General features: G+C 41.1%; 1 protein-coding gene and 1 long non-coding RNA gene across 8 annotated transcripts in view; one reads left to right on the forward strand and one right to left on the reverse strand.

Annotated features, from left to right (window-relative positions):
- The window catches only part of LACTB (lactamase beta), a 40,205-nt gene extending 22,876 nt beyond the window's left edge, over positions 1-17,329 (reverse strand). For 5 of the 6 annotated variants that reach the window (XM_074393509.1, XM_074393510.1, XM_074393512.1 and 2 more), the window contains exons 1-5: positions 16,917-17,329; positions 16,411-16,477; positions 13,407-13,597; positions 12,764-13,100; positions 10,489-10,654 (exon numbers count right to left, since the gene is read on the reverse strand). In XM_074393509.1, coding sequence (XP_074249610.1) covers positions 10,489-10,654; positions 12,764-13,100; positions 13,407-13,597; positions 16,411-16,477; positions 16,917-17,273 — 1,118 coding nt within the window. In that variant the 5' untranslated portion in view covers positions 17,274-17,329. The remainder of the gene's footprint in view (positions 1-10,488; positions 10,655-12,763; positions 13,101-13,406; positions 13,598-16,410; positions 16,478-16,916) is intronic. The other variant, XM_074393513.1, reaches the window with a different exon arrangement.
- LOC104653189 (uncharacterized) overlaps positions 16,640-23,360 on the forward strand; it is a 43,811-nt gene continuing 37,090 nt past the window's right edge. For both annotated transcript variants that reach the window (XR_012516240.1, XR_746439.3), the window contains exons 1-2: positions 16,640-16,778; positions 18,661-18,732. This is a non-coding gene — a long non-coding RNA (uncharacterized LOC104653189). The remainder of the gene's footprint in view (positions 16,779-18,660; positions 18,733-23,360) is intronic.

The following is a 23,360-nucleotide window of genomic DNA, read 5'->3' on the forward strand; positions in this document are numbered from 1 at the left end:
CACTGTGCCCAGCCGATTTTTTTTTCCCCCTGAGATGAGTCATGCTCTTTCACCCAGGGTAGAGTGCAATGGTGTGATCTCGGCTCACGGTAACCTCTGCCTCCCAGGTTCAAGCGATTCTCTCTGCCTCAGCCTCCCAAGTTGCTAGGGTTACAGGTGCCTACCACCACACCCAGGCTTATTTTAAAAAAATTTTTTAAATTTTTTTGTTTTTTTAGTAGAGATGGCATTTCCCCATGTTGGCCAGGCTAGTCAGGAACTCCTGACCTCATGTAATCTGCCAGCCTTGGTTTCCCAAAGTGCTGGGATTACAGGTGTGAGCCATTGTGCCCAGCCCTGTAACTTCCTTTTGAGAGTAAAGCATTTCAAACCACTTACATTAAGACTGGAAATTAGAATTCCTCAGTCATTCCTCCTTTAAATATAAAAATAAGGAGACTTCTAGACTTTAGGATTCTAACTTTAATAAAGCAAATTCTAAATTTTAATCTCTTAGTTCCTTTTCACATAGGACAAATTAGTACATTTTTATGAAAATAATTTTGTTCAGCTGAAAGATAAACTACTATTTCGAGTTCTTAGAACATTTCTGCTTACAAGAATATAGACTAAAGTTCTTGACTAAGTTACTGGGGCATTTTTGTAACTAACTGATGGGATGATGCCCAATGACAAACAGCTTCCTCATACTTATTTATAAGAATTGCCACATTCTGCTTAAGAGTGTTACATAACCACTGAAATCTACATCTACAAACTTAGAAACTAAAAATACTTTTTTTCAAGAGTGGGGGGACAGGGTCTCACTCTGTCACCCAGGCTGGAATGCAGTGGTATGATCCCAGGCTCAGATAATCCCCAACCTTAGCCTCCTGAGTAGCTGGGACTACAGGCAAACACAACCCTGCCTGGCTAATTTTTGTTTTTTTTTTTTGTTTTTTTTTTTTTTTTTTGTAGAGACAGGGTTTTGCTATGTTGCTCTAGGTTGGTCTCGAACTCCTGGGCTCAAGCAATCCCAAAGTGTTGTGATTATACGCATGAGCCACTGTGCCCAGCCTTATTTTTAAAATGCTTCTTAAATGCCTTTAGAGACAATATCATCACTTAGTATTTATTGTTACAAGAAGTTTGAAAACCAACAGAATTTCAAATGCATATTATAAAAACAATGCCACTTTAACATCTAGTATTAACATTTATTGAACTATCAGTAGAGAGTCTGTCAGCTAAAGGCATGAAAAAGAGCTTGATATGGAACAGTTCTTAATTCTGGAAGACACTTTAGAAATAGAAGGTAAAGGCCATATCTATACTGCCAAAATACAGCAAAGGCTAGAGATGGTTAATGGGCACAAAAGAAACAAATAATTAATAAGATCCAGTATTCGATAGTACAACATGGTGACTATGGTCAATAATAATTGCACATTTAAAAATAACTAAAAGAGTAGGATTGGATTGTTTGTAATACAAAGGATAAATAATTGAGGGAATGGATACCTCATTTTCCATGATGTGATTGTTACACATTGTATGCCTGTATCAAAACATCTCATGTACCCCATAAATACATACAGCTGCTATGTACCCATAAAAACTGAAATTAAAAATTTTAAACATTAAAAAATGCAGCAAACACTCCAGAAAACATCCATTTTATTTGGTTTTCGTCCCATCTAGTTATAAAATTAGAAATTTTTGTTGCAAACATTGTGCCAAACAAAGAAAATATGGCCAAGTTCTAATAATAAGCTGAGGCATTGACTGAGGATTCCCCTTTCAACAAATTGAGTGTCTTTCAGTGGCAAGAACATTCACTGAACTCCTTTGTGATGTTTACTCACAGAGTTATTTAGTGTACTTGCCTATACAGAGTAGATTAGCTACACAGAATCAATATAGTTATGCTTCTAAATAGAATCAATGTTCCCATTGTTCCATTTAAGAAAATCCCAATTTTATTCCAGACAACAGTGTACCCAGCTAAAAACAATTTTCTTGCCTCCCTTACAGCTAAGTGTGATCTTGTGACTCAAATCTAAGCAAAAGAATTTAAGTGCTATTGTGAGGCAGGATTCTAATGAGATACTTTAAGCAGGTGATAGTCTGGTACTATTTTAAATATGTGCATAAACACATGGAGAAGGGATACAGAGAAATATTTACTCCTGGAAACACAGTAACTCTAAAAAGCCCTACTCAGGATATTACAAACAGATTTATGGTTATACCCAACAGGTCAGGAGACTAAATAACAAAGCTAGAAACATTTTTTTCCCTGCAAAATGGTACCATAAAACAAATGAATACAAACATGTATTTAGTAAGTTTTACTTTAAGGTTTTATTTTTGTATATAACTGAAAAGATTCCTTTTACTCCCTAAATTCCCCGAAAAAGCTGGTGCTTTTAAACTCCTTTAAAATAATTATTACAAAAAATAATCAGAGTTGAGTTGTAGAAGCCCAAATAAATACTGTATCAAATAAAGTAAAAACAAGGCAAATGGACAAAACATCCTCCTGTGTAACAAAATTTCCTTCTTTTAGTGCCCTATTTTATTTTAGCAGCCCATTTTATCTAACTAAAATAATCAAATATCCTTTAGAACCATTGGGAACTACTAAAAATTAAAACAAAACAACCAAACCAAAAGCATCTCAGAGCTGATAGGGACCCTTAACACTAGAGACAGAAACCGGTTGCCTTTTTTCAAAGAATAGAAAATAAAATGAGCTAGGCTCATACCTGTAATCCCCACACTTTGGGAGACTGAGGAGGGAGGATCATTTGAGGTCAGGAGTTTGAGCTCAGCCTGGAAAACACAGCAAGATCTCATCTCTACAAAAAATTTTAAAAATCAGCTGGGTATGGTGGCACACATCTGTAGTTCCAGCTACCTGGAAGGCTGACACAGGAGGATCACCTGAGCCAGGAAGTACAAGGCTACAGTGAGCTACGATTGTGCCACAGCATTCCTGCCTGAGCAACAGAGTAAGATGCTGTCTCAAAAAAAAAAAAAAGAAAAAAAAAAAAAAAGAAAAAAAATGAAATTAACTCACTGTCATATGGCATATTTCGATTTTCATGCAAGTCACAAGTTAATTACTCATGAAGAAAACAGGAAACAATAGCTGCTCTGCAGTCTGCACATTCACAGAGCCTAATTTCTAGCTTAGTAAGGAGGCTCCATGAGTGAACATAATGTCCTCCCCTTATATACAGACCTACACATCCACTTTCCAAATTTCAAATGTGTAGGTCTAAATCACAGTAAGGGCATGCATCTGTGCCATCTTTACTAGCGAATCATTTTTTAGATTCAACTGACAACTTCTGGTATGTCTTTTTTTTGGGGGTGGGGGGGACACGGTCTCGCTCCATCATGCAGGTTGGAGTGCAGTGGCACGATCACAGCTCACTGCAGCATCAACTTCCTGGGCTTAGGTGATCCTCCAACCTCAGCCTCCAAGTAGCTGGGACTACAGGCATGCGCCACCATGCTCAGCTAATTTTTTTTTGGTATTGTTTCACTATGTTTCCCAGGCTGATCTTGAATGCCTAGGCTCAAGCAATCTACCCTTCTCTGCCTCCCAGTGGTATTTATCATTTTTCTGGTGCTTTCCAGTAAAATATAATGCTAGACCCAAAAATAATAAACACAAAGAGTCTCAAGTAGTTGAGAACCACAGGCCATTTAAAAAATTAAAATTCATTGCTTATTGCTAACCTAATTTATTTTGGGTCCCCCAAAAATCTTTTAGGCCATAGACTGATTTGCAATGCATATTTAATCCTTTTAAATAAGCCGATAATTTAAAAATTATAATTTAAATACAACAGAAGATTGAACAAAACTAGTGTGTAGAAAGGAACATAAAGCTACAAAAATTTTTTTTTAATGGCACCATTTCATCTATTTCTTTCTTTCTTTTTTTTTTTTTTTTTGAGACAGAGTTTCCCTCTTGTTACCCAGGCTGGAGTGCAATGGCACGATCTCGGCTCACCGCAACCTCCGCCTCCTGGGTTCAAGCAATTCTCCTGCCTCAGCCTCCTGAGTAGCTGGGATTACAGGCACATGCCACCATGCCCAGCTAATTTTTTGTATTTTAGTAGAGACGGGGTTTCACCATGTTGACCAGGATGGTCTCAATCTCTTGACCTCGTGATCCACCCGCCTCGGCCTCCCAAAGTGCTGGGATTACAGGCTTGAGCCACCGCGCCCGGCTCATCTATGTCTTTATGAAGTGCAAGTAAGCCATTTGTAATGCATGTATTAATGGAAATACGCAAGGCAAATTAACAGTTGATTTGTTAAATGTGCTTTCTAACAAATCAAATAATAAAATGGAAAAGAAAACACCATAACTGTAAAATTCCTATTAGTCATTAAGCCTCAAAATTCTCTCCCAAAGTCCCTTTCACAAATTACTAGTAGAAATTATAATAAAATTTTTGTTTGATATATTCCACTGAATGGCTTTCAAACCTTTTTTTCAACCTCAACGAAACTGAATGAAAACACACACATACACACACACACATGCAAAGGAGTTTTATGGAGCAACACAGTGGCCAGTGGCATAGATGGCTGGTTGTTGACCAAACCGACTCTTCTCTTCTTACTTAGTAATAAAGTATAGCCAGGCACATGCCCGCTCAGCTGGAAATTACATTTCTCAGCCTCCCTTGTTGCAAAGTGTGATCCCATAGCTACATTTTTGCCAACAGAAGGTGGGCAGAAATGAAGTGTGACACTTGCAAGTCTAAACCTTAAGGCCCTGAGTACATGCTTCATCCCACCCTTTCTCTTTTCGGGAAGCTGGGATACCTGCAGGGCTCGGATTGAGCTTCGGGGGTACAGATGGGGACACCACTGTGGAGGGAGGAGCGGTAAGATGGATGAACCTGGGCTCTTAAACGCTTGTGGGGAACCAGTCAGAAACTGTTCATCTCAAGAATGTTGCATGGGAGAATTAAAGTTTTATTTTCCTCATGCCACTGCATTTTGGTGTCTCTTTAATGCAGCAGCCTAGCCTTTACCCCAAAGCTTATATTTACCTTTACGACCTGCAATGTACTTTATCATTTTCTATATTGTTTCATTAAAAAAAAAAGAAGCCGGGCTCGGTGGCTCAAGCCTGTAATCCCAGCACTTTGGGAGGCTGAGGCGGGTGTATCACGAGGTCGAGAGATCAAGACCATCCTGGTCAACATGGTGAAACCCCGTCTCTACTAAAAATACAAAAAATTAGCTGGGCATGGTGGCGTGTGCCTGTAATCCCAGCTACTCAGGAGGCTGAGGCAGGAGAATTGCCTGAACCCAGGAGGCGGAGGTTGTGGTGAGCCGAGATCGTGTCATTGCACTCCAGCCTGGGTAACAAGAGCGAAACTCCATCTCAAAAAAAAAAAAAAAAAAAAGAAAGAAATCCTGGTACTCAACCCTCTAAACTGATTTTCCAACTCAATAGTTGAACATTACCTACAGTCTGAATACTATTATGGTAGGAAGAGGGAGGAGTAAAAAGACACAGATCAATAAAGAACACAAATATTTAACAAACTGAATTTATTCTGACCTTAAATAATCAAGATAGAAATCAACTGGCCATTTTATAAACTTCTGACTCACCCTCCTAACATCTGACACAACTGCCCTTTCATAAGCATTCTTTGTTTTTTCTGAATTAAAGTATTTTTGACAAGTTACCAAGTATTTGCTTTCCAAATACTTTTTCCTCTACTAATAAAACCCCAAATTACTTTAAAAGGTCAAACAAATCTTTATTGCATTTGCTAACACTGTGTCTCAAATTTGTGTCTACAAAATAAGCTCAAATGTTTAAAATTCAAATACTTCCGTGTCTGGTTTTTGAAGTATACCAGCTCAGACAAGGAATCTTTATGTATTTGGTTCGCATTATTTTGATCCTGTCTCATCTCAACTCAACATGTAAATTTTTTAGCACTTACATATACTCTTGTGCTTATTTTATTTAATTTACTAATTAATTAATTTTTAGAGATAGGATCTTGCTTTGTCACCCAGGCTAGAGTGCAGATCATAGCTTATTGTAGCCTGAAACTCCAGGGCTCAAGCAATCCTCTCCTCCTGATTAGCTAGGACAACAGGCATGTGTCACCAGGCCCTGCCAATTTTTTAAAGAATTTTTATAGGGATGGGGTCTCAATCTTGCCAAGGCTGGTCTCAAACTCCTGGCCTCAAATGATCCTCCTGCCGTGGCCTCTCAAAGTGCTGGGATTACAGGCATGAGCCACACAGCACCTGGCCAGAGTTATTTTAGATTATGTAAATTAGTAGTTAAAACTAAGTCATAGAGAATCTCTCCATAACAGAAAGCATATATTAAAATATAAAATTTGTAAAGGCTAAAACGCTGACTAAACAAACCCTTTCCTATTATAGTGGTAAATGAATCAAATATGAAATTATATAAAATCATAGCATTTTTCACTCCTAAGGATAAAAATTCTAGTTAATTTGTCAACATCTGTTCTAAAGCCTCTCCATGTATTATATTAAAGTCTGCTAAAGCAATTTGCCAAGGATTTTGTTTGAACACCCAATTCAAATTTACATTAGTAACTTCAACTTGATATTTTACATCTAAAAGCTGTAGAAGAAAATGGAGAGAAACTGTGGCGTAAATGTTTTTAATCTTAACCCTTATGAAAAAGTACCTAAGGATGCCTAACTATAAGGTAGTCTTTTATACTGTTTTAAAATGTTCAATTATTTTAGTTAGATCTTATTTTGTATTTTTGTAATATATAAAAAAAAATTTTTTTTGAGACAGGGTCTTGCTCTGTCACCCAGACTGAAGTGCAGTGGCACAATCACAGGTTACTGCAGCCTCAACCTCCCAGGCAAAAGTGATCCTCCCACCCCAGCCTCCCAAATAGTCATGACTATAGGTACACATTACCATGCCTGGCTAATTCTTTTTGTACTTTTGGTAGAGATGGGGTTTTACCATGTTACCTAGGCTGGTCTTGAACTCTTGAGCTCAGGCAATCCACCTGCTTCAGCCTCCCAAAGTGCTGGGATTATAGGTGTGAGCCACCGTACCCAGCCCCCAAAATCTTAATTACCCTTATTAATTGCATGCAGCAGAGGCCTACATAATCCAAATAAGAGCATTTTAATGTTCACTATCAACACACACAAAATCAACCAGAAAATCATTCAATTAAATATATATATATATATATACACACACACACACACACATAAAAAAGAACAAAATCATGTCTTTGCAGCCACATAAATGTAGCTAGAGGCCATTATCCTAAGTGAATTAATGTAGAAACAGAAAATCAAATACCACATGTTCTTACTTATAAATGGAAGCTAAACATTGGGTACACATGGACATAAAGATGGAAGCAAGAGACACTGAGGACTCCAAAAAAAGGGACACAGGGAGGAGGGCAAGGGTTGAAAAACTACCTATTAGGTACTAAGTTCACTATTTGGGTGACAGGTTCAATTTAAGTCCAAACCTCAGCATTACACTAATATATCCATGTAACAAACCTGCACATGTATACCCTGAATCTAAAACAATAATTACAAAAAGAAATTAGGGATTGCCATGTTAGCTATATACCTAAAGGGCAGTGTGGCCCCACTGATAACTATATTACATGATTATATTCTTTTTTGATGGTGTGGTGGAAAGACAGAGTCTTGCTCTGTTACTCAGACAAGAGTGTGATGGGGTGTCCTTGACTCACTGCAGTCTCCACCTTCTGGGCTCAAACAATCCTCTCACCTCAGTCTCCCAAGTAACTGGGACTTCAGGCATGCACCACCATGCCTGGCTAATTTTTGTATTTTTTTGTAGAGATGAAGTCTCACTATGTTGCCCAAGCTGGTTTCGAACTTTGGGCCTCAAGCATCCTCCTACCTTGGCCTCCCCAAGTGCTGGGATTACACGAGTGAGCCACTGTGCCTGGCCGTAACATGTATTCTTTTTGAAAGAAAATTTATGTACTTAATTGATATACTTGCTGGATGTTGTTCTGTAAGCTCCTGGAGGGGAGGAGCTATGTCAGCTCAGCTCTACTATATGGTACAGTATATGGCATGTAGTGTTTGCTCAATAAATATTTACAAATGTATGGCAAAACAAAACAAAAAATACACATATAGGTAAGCAATCTAATAACAATTTACTGTCACAGTTTTACTATTTTATATACTATTTTAAAAGCAACATATTAAATAATGACAGTGACAGATTACCACTGACTAAATAAGAATCCATGAGTGCATACTGCTATGAATAAATAAATAAGAAAGAAGGGAAAGCACTTTTTTTGAAATGGAGTTTCACTCAGTTGTCCAGGCTGGAGTGCAGTGGCGTGATCTTGGCTCACTGCAACCTCCACCTCCTGGGTTCAAGAGATTCTCCTGCCTCAGCCTCCCAAGTAGCTGAGACTACAGGTGTATGCCACCACACCCAGCTATTTATTTTTATTTTTATTTTTAGTAGAGATGGGGTTTTGCCATGTTGTCCAGGCTGGTCTCAAATTCAGCCTCAAGTGATCCACCCACTTCCCAAAGTGCTAGGATTACAAGCCTGAGCCACCAAGCCCGGCCTACACTTTCTTATAATAGAATGCCAACTAATAAGCATGGAATGGAGGATAGAATTTGAAAATCACCGTTTGACAACCATCACTGTAATAACTGATTCAGTCATGAATCATCGATAGTTGCTAAAACTAGTAGAAAGCCTGATGAGAAACAGGATTTTTACATCATCTCAAATTATCTCCTCCAAATATACTTCTTACAAAGAAAAAATGGTAACTTTACAATAACCTGACAGGCACCACCTCAAAAAGTGATTAAAATACCGTCAGCAATAATGGGACAAACTGATGTCACGTGACTTCTGATAGATACGACAAGTAAATGCAATGTTGGAGCATGGATTAGATCCTGGACCAGAAAAAAAGAGTTTTTCTCCTCTTTTGTTATAAAGGACATTATTGGAACAACTGACAAGATTTGAGTAAGGTATGTAGATTTGATAAAAGCATTGTATCTATGTAAATCTCCCAAATGTCCTTGTTGTTTTTTTTTTTTTTTCCTTTTTTTGAGATGGAGTCTCACTGTGTTGCCCAGCCTAAAGTGCATTGATACAATCTTGGCTCATTGCAACCTCAACCTCTTGTGTTCAAGTGATTCTCCTGTCTGAGCCTCCTGTGTAGCTGGGATTACAGGCACCTGCGACCATGCCCAGCTAATTTTTGTATTTTTAGTAGAGAAAGGGTCGGTTTCACCATGTTGGCCAGGCTGGTATCGAACTCCTGACCTCAGGTGATCCACGCACCTCGGCCTTCCAAAGTGTTGGGATTACAGGTATGAGCCACTGCACCTAGCCCTGAATGTCCTTATTTTTAGAAAATACACATTTTATACAAAAAAATTAGCTGGGTGTGGTGGTGCATGCCCGTAGTCCTAGCTACTCGGGAGGCTGAGGCAGGAAAATTGCTTGGACCCAGGAAGCAGAGATTGCAGTGAGCTGAGATTGCGCCACTGCACTACAGCCTGGGCGACAGTGCAAGACTCTGTCTCAAAAAAAAAAAAAAGAAAAGAAAATACACACTTTGATATTTATAGGTAAAGGGGTATCACATCAACAACTTATTTCCAAATGGTTCAAAACAAACAAGCACACATGTAGACAGAAAGGTAATGCAAATGCGGTAAAATAACATTAAGGGAATCTGGGTGAAGGGGTATGTGAATTCTTTGTACTACTCTTGCAACTTTTCTGGAAGTATAAAATTATTTGAAAATAGTACTAAAACAATTAAAAACTAATAAAATGTAAACAAAGCATTAGCTAAAGCATAAGAAAAGGAATGGTTGAAGAGCAAATTATAGATGCCTATGGTGGGTGCAGTTTTGGTTTAATTATTCATATGTTTGAAGAATTATTAATATTATTGCTGTGTTTTTTTTTTTTTTTTTTGAGATGGAGTTTCACTCTTGTTGCCCAGGCTGGGGTGTAATGGCGCATTCTTGGCTTACCACAACCTCCGCCTCCCAGGTTCAAGTGATTCTCCTGCCTTAGCCACCTGAGTAGCTGAGATTACAGGCATATGCCACCACGCCCAGCTAATTTTGTATTTTTAGCAGAGACAAGGTTTCTCCATGTTGGTCAGGCTGGTCTTGAACTCCTGACCTCAGGTAATAAGCCCACCTTGGCCTCCCAAAGTGCTGGGATTATAGGTGTTAGCCACCATGCCCGGCCCCTGTTGTCTTTCATCAAGGGGTCTTAGTGCACTTTATCAACATGTTTTACTTCCTTCACTTTATAGATGAGAAAACAGACATGTAGAAGAGCTCTCAAAATGTGGCAAGTTGATTTTGGAATGGAAACAAAGAAACTTTGACTTTTAATTAATAACACAGTGATATAGCTAGACACAGCAGAAGGCATTCATTTACCTTGCTCTATTGTAAATCACTGGCTCATTTTCTTCCTGCACAGTTGTCAGCATATCCAAGTCATGGAATATTTTCTGCATATAGTCCAAATATTTACATCCTGAAGCTCTCTCTACTATAGCTGCCAGTAGGGTATAGCCAAAAGTTGAATACAAAAACTGACTACCTTGAGACATCATTGCAAGGAGGAAAAAAAGAAAATGCTTGATTATTATTCAAAGATATATAAAATATATTCCCACTGAAAACTGGCATACCTTTAAAACTGGAATATTTTACTTCAGCATTTAGAAGAAGAACACAGGCAATATATCAACAAATTGAGTTAACTTTGCAATTGTCCTTATTCCAAGTTCTTAAAACAAGAATAAAATTATGATCAGCATACTCAAAATTTCACATAAATCTGCTCCTTTCTTTGATAATAAAGTAAGCAAATAAATACTACCTCAAAACAAAATAAAACAAAAGTCTTTCAAAGTGACAACAAAACAGGAAGAGGAAAAAGAGCAAATTTGATTTATTGGGTCAACCTGTTCTTAATCTACCTCTACTCATTGTTTAAGGCATAAATGGGCATATACATTCTTATTTTAATCAAATATATGGGTCAGGTGTGGTAGCTCTCACCTGTATCCTAGCACTTTGGGAGGCCAAGGCAGGTGGATCACGAGGTCAGGAGTTGGAGACCAGCCTGGCCAAAATGGTGAAACCCTGTCTCTACTAAAATACAAAAATTAGCTGGATGTGATGGCGGGGGCCTGTAATCCCAGCTATATGAGAGGCTGAAGCAGGAGAATTGCTTGAACCCAAGATGCAGAGGTTGCAGTGAGCCGAGATGGTACCACTGCATTCCAGCCTGGGTGACAGAGCCAGACCCCGTCTCAAAAACAAACAAAGAAATAAATAAAATAAAATACATAAATGTAGACATACAAACCTTGTTTCAAATGCATATTTAAATTTAAATACATATTAAGATATACATAGTATTTCAAATAAGTAACTTTATATCATTTTGGGTTCTGGACAAACTCAAACTGGTTTGAGACAGGGCCTTCCTCTTGCTGTTGCCCAGGCTAGAGTACAGTGGTATAATCATAACTCACTGCAACCCTGAACTCCTGGGCTCAGGGATCCCCCTATCTCAGCCTCCTGAGTAGCCCCGACTACTTACAGGTGCAGGCCACTGAACCTGGCTAATTAAAAAAAATTTTTTGTAGAGACAGGGCCTCACTTTGTTGCCCAGACTAGTTGCAAAATCCTGGGCTCAAGCGATCCTCCCACCTTTGCCTCCCTAAGTGCTGGGATTATTGGGCATGAGCCAACTGTACCCAGCATGGAATTTTATTTTTAAGAAAAAATCCAAAATTATATTTGCTCTTATTAGTTATATATATTAACATTTATTCAACTAAAAGCTTTTAAAATGAAAATAGAATAAAAGTATATAAACCTATGGTAAATTTAGATATTAAGTAGCTTCAATAGGCATTAAATCAAAAAATAAAAAAACAAAGATAATTATTTGTATTGATTGGCTTTTTGGGAAAAAATTGATGAACAGTTATTTCTTTCTTTCACTTTTGTTTTTGAGATGGAGTCTCGCTCTGTCACCCAGGCTAGAGTACAATGGTGCGATCTTGGCTCAAGGCAACCTCTGCCTCCTGGGTTCAAGCAATTCTCCTGCCTCAGCCCCCTGAGTGGCTGGGACTACAGGGGCGCGCCACCATGCCCGGCTAAATTTTGTATTTTTAGTAGAGATGGGGTTTCACCATGTTGGCTAGGATGGTCCTGATTTCTCTACCTCAAGATCTGTCCGACTTGGCTTCCCAAAGTGCTGGGAGTACAGGTATGAACCACTGCACTCAACCCAAACACTTCTTTCTTTAAGAAACAAAGGCACAAAGTAAGTTGAGCAATTTACCTTCTAACTAAATAGTAAAATATCAGCAGTATCTTATCATGTCTACTTTGGTCCAGGTTGTATTTAGAGAACTATTATTCCAACATTTCTCCATAATTTTGCATGAATAGCTTGATACTGAGAATCCTCTAAATGACTAGGTAGTCTCTAATGAGGCAAAATTTAAACGATGACCCGCCTGGATGCTAGGCTTTGACAGGAACTACAGACAAAACCACGAGCACCGGACTGGCCCACATCACAATCGTCAACCTCACTGAATGCACTCCGGAGGGTATCATTTTAGATTTCCTGAAAATTAACATTTCAGTAATGATGATTTTGTTAAGAGAAGAGATTAACACTCACCAGGTTTAAAGAACAAAGGATCATTTTTAAATAATTTTAGGGATTCAATTGAATTTTCAAACTTTTCTTTCAAATATAATTCCCCTTGTTCAAAATCATTCTTCTTCTTGCCAGGTTTTGAATTCCGGCATTTGGCTTCATTCTCCTGCTCTGTTTTAAATTTAGTAAAGTCATTCTTTTCATTGCTTTTGCCTTCTTTTTCTTGCTCAAATGCAACAGTCTCTTTCATCATCTTCAAGGCTTTATAAGCTTTCTCTTCTTTCACCTTTTTCATGTCCTTTTCATAATGACGAATTCCACTTAAATGGGAAATCAGTAATCTTGTTGTGACAGAAACCTAATTGTAACAACATGAGAATGCAATTACAATACTAAACTGTGCAATAGAAAGTTAGTTGCCCTGGAATCATGTCTCAGTAATATTTTCCATTTTGAGTTGCTGCTGGGAAAATGTCATGTACAAATCCTTAGCCTCAAATTTCAGAAAAATACCTACCTGATGACCATCTGGATTAAAAGAAAAAACTAATACACTAACAGTAACTACGAACAAGCCAAAGAATGCTATGAAACATTTTAAATATAAATTTCAGCATAAACTATTTAACAGGCCATTAATAAAATGAATGGTAAGTTTCACTACCTTTTCACCTTCATATTCCTTTTCTGGGAATTCGGGAACATAATGTTGTACTGGAATATCAAGATCCAGCTTCCCTGCTTCCCACAACTTGGCAAGAGCAACCATGGTGAGACTTTTGCTGATGCTGGCAATTCGCATAACAGTCTCAGGTTTACATGGTACACGGTTCTCAACATCAGCATAACCTAAACCTTTGGGGGAAGAAAGCAAAAAGTCACTATTAACAGGTTTCATGGTCAAACAAGTCTTCAAAAACTGAAGTAGTACTACCTTTAAACATCCCGTGTCTTTATCTAAAAGAAAATATATTCCACTTTTATAAGTTACTTAACACTGGACATGTAAAAGATTAAAATCTTAGTATACTGGTAAGCCTAACAATTTAACCTTATAACAAAACTGCAATTGCACGATTTGCAATAGCAATTTTCTATGATTTAGATACACATTTGTCTTAGCTTATCTAAACAACTAAGTTATTCCACATTTTAAATATTATTTAAATAAAACATCTTTATTCTTTCGATTATATTTATTTTTGACTTTTGAGTAAATTTCCACCAAATTCCTTGAAATAACCACTAAATAAAACTAAGTGTGGGTCAGGCGCAGTGGCTTATGCCTGTACTCCCAGCACTTTGGGAGGCCGAAGCAGGAGGATCACCTGAGGTCAGGATCCAGGTGATCAGCCATCTGACCAACATGATGAAACCCCGTCTCTATAAAAAACACAAAAATTAGCCCGTTGTGGTGGTGCGTGCCTGTAATCCCAGCTACTCAGGAGGTTTAGGCAGGAGAATTGCTTGAACCCAGGAGGCGGAGGTTGCAGTGAGCTGAGATCGTGCCACTGTACTCCAGCCTGAGTGACAGAGTGAAACTCTGTCTCAAAAAAAAAAAAGTGTGAAAAGATGTCCTGCAAACCAAATCTAGCTAACCATCAATTTAATTTGGCTGCAAACCAGAAGAAAAATTATGTACTAACTTACTTTTTCTAGAAAATATTTAAATTTGGTTTCCCTGTTCTACAGGCTGAAAGTGTGGAAATCTAATTAAGAAAGAGAAAGTGCCTGTAATCCCAGCACTTTGGGATTACAGGTGGATTACTTGAGCTCAGGAGTTTGAGACTAGACTGAACAACATGGCAGAAACCGCATCTCTAAAATTATTTTTTAAAAAGTCTGACATGGTGGAGCGCACCTGTAGTCCCAAGCTACTTGGGAGGCTGAGGTGGGAGAATCATCAGAGCCCAAAAAGGTTGAGACTGCAGTGAGCCAAAATCACGCCACTGCACTCCAGCCTGGGTGACAGAGTGAGACCTTGTCAGAAGAAGAAGGAGTAGGAGGAGGAGGAGGAGGAGGAGGAGGAGAAGAAAAAAGAACCCAAAGGAATAAATATTAAATATCTAAAAAATATCTGTATAAAGTCCATAAAGCTGACATTTGTATAATTTTTGATTATGAGATTTATCATAAATTAGGTATAATGATTAGGCTATACTTGAAGGAAAAATCATTTTTCTTTTTAAACAAATTTAAAATTTTCTATAGAGACACAGGTGTCACTACGGTGCCCAAGCTGGTCTCCAACTTCTGGCCTTCAGAGATCCTCCCTGGCCTCCCAAAGTGCTGGGATTACAGGTGTGCGCCACCTCCACTGGCCCATTTTTCTTTAAATTCAAACCCCTACTGTTCCCATCAACTTCTAAAAGTGTTACTGCCTTTAAATGACATCTGAAACTTTTCTTTTTTTTTTGAGATAGAATCTTGGTCTGTTGCCCAGACACAGCTCACTGCAACCTTTGCCTTCTGGGTTCAAGCGATTCTCGTGCCTCAGCCTCCCAAGCAGCAAGATTACAGGCACCAGCATGCCTGTCTAATTTTTTGTGTTTTTAGTAGAGATGGGGTTTTGCCATGTTGCCCAGGCTTTTCTCAAACTCCTGAGCTCAGGCAATCCGTCTGCCTCCGCCTCTCAAAGTGCTAGGATTACAGGTGTGAGCCACCAAGATGGGCCTGAAACCTCATTTTCTAAAAGTAGTATTCCTAGAAAGCTGGGATGACCAACTGGATCAATTTATGTGCAATGGAAAAGTTATACAAAAAATGCTATCATAAAAGTATCAAAGAATGATACAAAGAATGATACAAAGAATGATAGAAATCCTTCTCCCTAAATTTCTTGCCTTTTGTTTTAAAAAAAAATTTGACACCTCTGCCTGGTAAAAAGCCTGATAAAGTAGACTGAGAAGTCATTAAAGACAATGGATACCGTAATAAAGCCAGTACTTAGTACTGTGCCTTTTACAGAAGACAGGACTCAACAAATTGTTGAGTTAATTAAAAAAGAAAAATACACAAATTCTGAGTTTTAGCTACCCATAAGTGTTACCTACAAGTACTCAGTTAATGGATTGTTCTACACAGTAGTCACCCCTCATCTGTGGTTTTGCTTTCCTCGGTTTCAGTTATCCATGGTCCAAAAATATTACATGGAAAATTCCAGAAATAAACAATTCTAAAGTTTTAAATTGCATGCCACTCAGAGTATTGTTGTGACTGTTGCATTCTGTCATTGTGGTTAATCTTCACTATGCCTAATTTATAAATTAAACTTTATCCTAGGTATGTATGTATAAGAGAAAACATAGTATACACAGGGTTCCACACTATCCACGTTCCAAGGCATCCATTGAGGGTCTTGGAATATATCCCTAGGATAGGGGGGACTACTGTATACAACTTTCAGTACAACAAATCCAGTCGTAAGAGAAAAGTGGGAGTGGGTAGCAGCAAGCCATCTTTATGACTCCAGTTTATTAGCCACATTTTAAACCTTACTGTGATTAAAAACACCTAATTCTCTATTCTGTTAGATGTTTTCTCTACAATATGCATCGCTTTAGGTAAACGAAAGAGCATTTCATGGGATTCTCTCCAACCAGTAAAACAATATTTTATTTACCAACTGGTACAGAACAATCTACTAAACAACAATTTTCTGAACCCACCTTCTGACCAGACTTCCTTTCCATCTACAGAAACTCCAACCACTATGCCCGGTGCGCCCACCTCATCCTAAAGCGATGGGGAAAGAACCTACAGTTAGAGACCTGCTGAAAACACCCAGCCCTCTCCTGGGGCCTTCCAAGGCCTCGCCCTTTCCGTCTGGACTCCGCCCCCTCCACCCGAGCCCCACCCCTCCGCCCGGGCCCCGCCCCCTCCAACCGTCCCCGCCCACCTCGTCCCAGGCCAGACTCAACTCACAGCGAGGGACGTGCCCTGTCCGCCCCTTGTGGGAAGGGGCAGTCCCCGAGACGGGCGGTGACCTCCGCCCCGATTTGGGGAACCCCCAAGAGCGTCTGACCAAGGCTCAGCGGTGAGGAAATGGGAAGTCTTTCTCGGAAGCCGACTGCCGGCACCCCACTGCCCTTGGCGGGGTCCGCTCAGCCCCGGACAGCACCGCCGAGGGGGCTGGGTCCCCGGCCGCCTACGCCCCGCGCCCTAGGGGCCGCACCTTGATCCTGTGCAGCAGGTCTCGGCTGCTCTCGATGGCTCTGGCGAAGCACCTGGAGCGGGGCGGCGCCGGGGTCTGCGGAGACCACGGGGCAAGGGACTGCTCCTGTGGCGGCTCGGCCAGAGGCGATGCCTCGGGGTCAGGAGCCGCGGGGGGCTGCGCCGGAGCCGCGCCCCTCAGCCCACCCGCCAGCTTCACCCCGAGCGCCAGCCCCAGCCCCAGCCCGAGGCCCCCGACCCAGCCGTGCCCAAGCGGCGGCAGCCCGGCGCGCTGATGGACCCCGCGTCTTCCGCAGCTCGAGGCCAAGCCCCCGGGGGCGGCAGCCGGGGCAGTCACGGCTGACAGGAGCCGGTACATGGCGTCTCTGCACAGCCGGCCGCCTCAGAATTCACGCAGGCCGGGCCGGCGGCGGCGCGGCGGAGAGGGAGGGACAGGGGCGGGACGGGGGCGGGGACCGCGGTCAGACCCTAGCAGTCGACTCCTGAGGACCCGAGCGCCGCTCACATCGAGCCGGGTCGCCTTTGCCTTTCTTCTTTTCTCTGCCCTGTTTTTCCTTTCTTCCGGTCTCCCTTTCTTTTTTCCCTTTGCTTATCCGCAGATCAAGCGTCACCTCCAAGAACCCTTCCTAGTTCCCGTCCCATGGGAGTTCTCGCCCATACCGTCTTGCCCCTCAGTGTGCACACACTTCCCATAGTAACAGTGAACGCTTTGTACCGTTTAACTGCTTGTCAGATTCCCCCCAGACTGGGACTTCTTTGGGGACCCTAGACTTAGTTTTGGATCCTCAACTTCTGGAACAGCACAGGGCACACAGCAGACGCTCAGCAGACAGCTTCTTTCCCGTTAGGACGCGCTTTTATTCTCTCTCTTTCGGCATCTCCCTTCTTTATATCTGATTTCAGCTCCTCCCAGTTCCCTAAAGCTCTTTTAAAATCTATTGCTGGCCGGGCGTGGTGGTTCACGCCTGTAATCCCAGCACGTTGGGAAGACGAGTCGGGTGAATCCCATGAGGTGAGGAGTTCGAGACCAGCCTGTCCAACATGATGAATCCCCGTCTCCACTAGAAATACAAAAATTACCTGGGTATGGTGGCGCACGCCTGTAATCCCAGCTACTCAGGAGGCTGAGGCAGGAGAATTGCATGAACCCGGGAGGTAGGGGTTGCAGTGACCTGAGATCGTGCCACTGCACTCCAGTCTGGGCAACAGAGCGAAACTCAGTCTCAAAAAAAAAAAAAAAAAAAATATATATATATATATATATATATAAAACTTCTGGAATTCTAGCTCCACACCATACCAAAGATATGAAGTTACATTCAGACCTTAAATTGTTTCTTTGCTGTAAAAGATAAAGTGTTTTTTAAAAATTTTGTGTTTGAAAACTTTAATCCAAATGTAACTCTTGTAAAATTTACAATTAGCTATGATTTCTTAGCATCTGTAAATGATCAGACATTCTTGTGAAATAAGAAACCCAATCTCAAATTGCTGCAAAATGTAAAATGTGTATAAAATCCTAGTTTAACATGTAATGAAATTGATATGTTAATTTTGAAGGCACTTAAACATTTATCAGTTTTGCAATTTTTATATTTTAGGATACACACACACACACACACACACACACACACGATCTTTGTAAATGTAAAAATGTAAAAGACAAAGCCTACAAGCTTCAGACTTTAGGCATTGGGGCAATATAAGGGGCTCCATATATAAAATGGCCCTGTCTTTTCTTGCAGGTAGAATAAAGAAGAGAGCTCACAGACTTGAACTGACAAGACATCAAGAGAAAAAGCTGTAAACATATTGAGGTAATAATTATTTAATAGGAGGAAAAGGCAACAATGGTATCCTCACCTAGCGACAAGATAGTGGGGCTAAATAAGTAAAGCTTCTGGGGCTACTCACAAAACCCAAGACTCCAAGAGACCAGAATATCCTACGATCCAGAGCATATAACTGTACTGAAACTGCAGTTATAGTGGACAGATGTACTCTATTAAGATAGTATTAGAGGTTCACATGGCGGGGATCACTACTACTCCAAGCACGTGACAGAGAGAGAAAAATATAGAGAAAAATGTAAAAGACAAAGTCAGTGACGGTTATGATTACCCACTTTAAAGTGTATACAATTTTATTTAAATTGTACATATGTTACTGAAACACCAAGCGTTTAGTCTAGGTTCCATTGCTCGCCACACAGAAAGCCAATCACCAAAGCAACGAGAATTGCCAGGGCCAGGGAAAGAAGCTTTTTCAGGTGCTGCAGCCAGGGAAAAGGGAGATTGGTCTCAACTTCATCTCCTCAACTAACTAAAATTAGGGGTTTATATGGCAAGGAAGAAATGTAACTATGTGTGGGGAAATAGGAAATAGGGAGGGATAAGGAAGAAGAATTGTTCAACAGGAAGTGGGTGGTTGGTTAGGCCGGGGGTCCCCAACCCCTGGGCCATGGACCAGTTAGGAACTGGGTCACACAGCAGGCGGTGAGTGGCAGGTGAGGGAGCATTACTGCCTGAGCGCCATCTCCTGTCAGATCAGTCGTGGCTTTAGATGCTCTTAGGAGCTCGAACCCTATTATGAACTGTGCATGAGGGATCTAGCTTGTGTGCGCCTTATGAGAATCTAACTAATGCCTAATGATCTGAGGTGGAGCAGTTTCATCCCGAAACCATACTCATCAGCCCCCAACCCCACACCCCATGGAAAAATGTTCTTCTATGAAACTGGTCCCTGGTGCCCAAAAGGCTGGGGACCGCTGGTTTAGGCAATCATGACAGGTGAGGGATCTGGTGTCTCATTGTCCTGATGTGGTGATCTGGTAAGTTTCAGTTTCTTGATACTGTCTGAGAGGCCTGATGGTTGGTTTCCTCTGAAGGGAACTCAGATAAAACAAATGTAAGTTTGTCAAGTTTTAAGACTAGGCAGGTCAATTTCTATGTTTATTCAAAAGAACCCATAAATGTATTCTATGGGAGAACTGGACTAGTTTCACATATGTGTTTTTTGCCCTCTTCTGTACCTCTCCTTGGGTTAAAAAATAAAAAATAAAAAAAAATAGAGCCATGGGTTTGCCATGTACAGGGCAAAAGCCAATGCCCTGGTGGACTTTCAGTCTAGAAGCAGGTATAGAGAGGCCACGTGAAGTATGGCTTCTGGGAAGTGTTGGCCTAAAAGGAAGAGGCTGAGGCACAAAATATAATTTAAAGGATTTACTTCAGCCAAGGTGAGGACAGCTGCTGAGGCCCAAGTAAATTGAGAATAAACTCTGCCTCAGGCTTTTGTTACAAGCAGGTTTTAAAAGACAAAGCGGGACAGGGAATGGGCTGATACAAATTTGTGTCAGGAATCCCCATTGGTTTATGGAAATAACAGTGATTGGCTATACATTGTTAAGCGTGGAGTGTGGGTTCTAGTGGCTAATGCCACATTATTAGGTGGATTTATAACTACTTGTGGCAACAGCAAGCAGTTTCAAGAGATGAATACATAGGTTACTGGGGATGAGGGGTAGGACATGATTGCCAGCCGTCGATTTATTTTTCTTTTTTTGGAGACAGGGTCTCACTCTGTTGCCCTGGCTGGAGCACAGTGGTGCACTTATCACTTGTTGCAGCCTCAGCCTCCCAGGTTCAGGTGATCCTTTCACCTCAGCCTCCTGAGTAGCTAGGACCACAGGTGTGCACCACCACACGTGGCTAATTTTGTATTTTCTGTAGAGGTAGGGTTTTGCCATGTTGCCCAGGTTGGTCTCAAACTCCTGGACTTAAGCGATCCTCCCCTGTCAACCTTCCAAAGTGCTGGGATTACAGGTGTGAGCCACAGTACCCAGCCACCATCTCTTTTTAATGTCTCTCTGGGCCTGATAATTTGAAAGGACTTTCACTCTTCAGATACAAGTTATTTTCTTTACTCAGAACGTAAGAGAAAATAAATGTTCTCCAGCAAGCCAAGTGCCAGAAGGCAGCCTGACCAAGCAGCCTGCAGACTTGTTGGCAGGATCTTTACTACAGCCCTAGGGCAGGAGCCCAGAGCCCCAGCATTGGAGCTGGCTTTAGAGTGGGAGCCACAGAGACCAGATAGAAGAGAGGTAAACCACTCCACATGGAAAAGAATGGGAAGACAGACAAAAGAGAGGAAAAGGGAGAAATAAACTTTCCACTAAAAATAAATCTGCAAACCAAATTTCCAAAACATATTTTTAAAACTTTTCTAAAAAACACTGACAATAACAATCAACAGCCAAAACGTGAAATCTCCCCAAACAAAATAAAATTAGTAGAAGAATATACAGGAAAAGAGGACATTCCCTTCCTAAGAAAAAGATGGGGGATAGAAAATAAAAGAAATATATGTACTTCAAAGACTCCTTAAAAAGAGAAATAGATGTATAATATCTACACAACAAAAAAGGAATTATAAAACAAAAATAGGAATAAATGAAATAAAACCATACACAAATGAAAAAGCACTTATCAGAATTGGTGGAAATAAAAGATCATGAGAGACCTTTAAGAGCATCTCTTCTGAAGCTGGGGGCTGCAATTTTGGTGGACTGCTGTAACTGAGTCCAAAGCTTGTACTGCTCGCCACACAACAGCCGATCAGTCAAGAGATGGGGATTGGAGCAGAGAAGATGACTTTATTTCTGGGGAGCCAGCAAACCAAGATGGCAGACTACTGTCCTAAAGAACCTTCTTAAGTAAATGTGAATTTTTGGCTCCTTTTATGTTAGGGGAGGGGGAAAATAGGAAGAGGTTTAGGTCAAAAAGTGACCAATGATCACAGACATCTGGGTGGCAGTGAGGGTAAGCTTCTTTGTCCTTGTTAGGTCACAATGCTCCTATAAATTTTTAACATAACATTGTTACTTATGTGTATACCCACCTTATCTCCTTGGGGGTTAGTTTTGGGGAGGGACTAATCATCCTTGCTTTAAAGTTCAACTATAGGCTGGGCATGGTGGCTCATACCGGTAATCCCAGGAATTTGGGAGGCCAAGGTGGAAGAATTGCTTCAGCCCAGGAGTTTGAGACCAGCCCTGAAAACATACTGAGACCTGTTTTCTACAGAAAATTAAAAAAAAAAATTAGCCTGGCATGGTGGCCTGTGACTACCAGCTACTTAGGAGGCTGAGGTGGAGGACTGCTTGAGCCTGGGAGGTTGAGGCTGCAGTGAGCTGTGATCATGCCAATAAACTCCAGCCTGGGAGACAGACTGAGACCCTGTCTCAGAAAAACAGCAAAATACTGAGTGGGACCGGACCTCAGACAGAAACCACTGGTACACCAGTAGAAACTTTTCTCCAGCAACTCGCAATATAGTCCCAGCCCTCCTGCAACTTGCAGTCTATAGTGTAAGATAGTCATGATACACCGAAAGGCACGATTAAATGTAAAATCCCAGTTGTAATGAGTGCTGGGAAGGAGAGGTGAATAGCGTGTTGAGAGATTGTAATGTGAGATGTAATTTGGTCTGGGAGATCAAGGAAGACTTTCCTAATGAAATGAAATTACATCTAAGACTTTAAGGATAAACAGGAATTACCCTGGTTAAGTATGGGCAGAAGGAGAAAGGAAGTGTTCCATGCAGAGGAATTAGCAAATGCTAAGCCCCTGTGGTGGGAAGAGGCAGCTTCATGCAAGGAATTAAAAGATAGTCATGGTGCGGTGACTCATGCCTATAATCCCAGAACTTTGGGAGGCTGAAGCAGGCAGATCACCCGAGGTCAGGAGTTCAAGACCAGCCTGGCCAGCATGGTGAAACCCCATCTCTACTAAAAATACAAAATTTAGCCGGCATGGTGGTACATTCCTGTAGTCCCCCAGCTACTCAAGCAATTTTCATGATGAAAATAGCTTGAATCCAGGAGGCAGAAGTTGTGGTGAGCAACTTCTCACTGTCAGCAGGGAATTTTTAGCACATGGGAAGTGGAGCCAATCCTGCAGACCCCTCCACCTCCTGTCCCTCCAGATCAGCAGAGTCTGAAACACCTGTCCATAAGTCACTCCAGGGGTCTGTGTTCTCCTGCCCTAGCCACAGGGCCTGAGGGCATCCACACTATACTGATGAGCAAATTGTGCAGCAGAAGGGATCCGACAGAGGACCTTTCAGCCAGGTAACCCATCCTGTGGCCTTAATCACAATGAGCCCCAGACAGATTTACCTCCTGGGAATGTGAGAAAGGATTTTTTTTTTTTTTTTTTTGAGATGGACTCTTGCTCTGTCGCCCAGGCTGGAGTACAGTGGCATGATCTTGGCTCACTGCAAACTCTGCCTCCCATGTTCAAGCAATTCTCCTGGCTCTGCCTCCTGAGTAGCTGGGACTACAGGCGGCCACCACGACGCCCGGCTAATTTTCGTATTTTTAGTAGAGATAGGGTTTCACAATATTGGCAAGGCTGGTCTCGAACTCCTGACCTTATTATCCAGCTGC

This window comes from Saimiri boliviensis, chromosome 2 (genome assembly GCF_048565385.1).
Source record: "Saimiri boliviensis isolate mSaiBol1 chromosome 2, mSaiBol1.pri, whole genome shotgun sequence".
NCBI lineage: Eukaryota > Metazoa > Chordata > Mammalia > Primates > Cebidae > Saimiri > Saimiri boliviensis.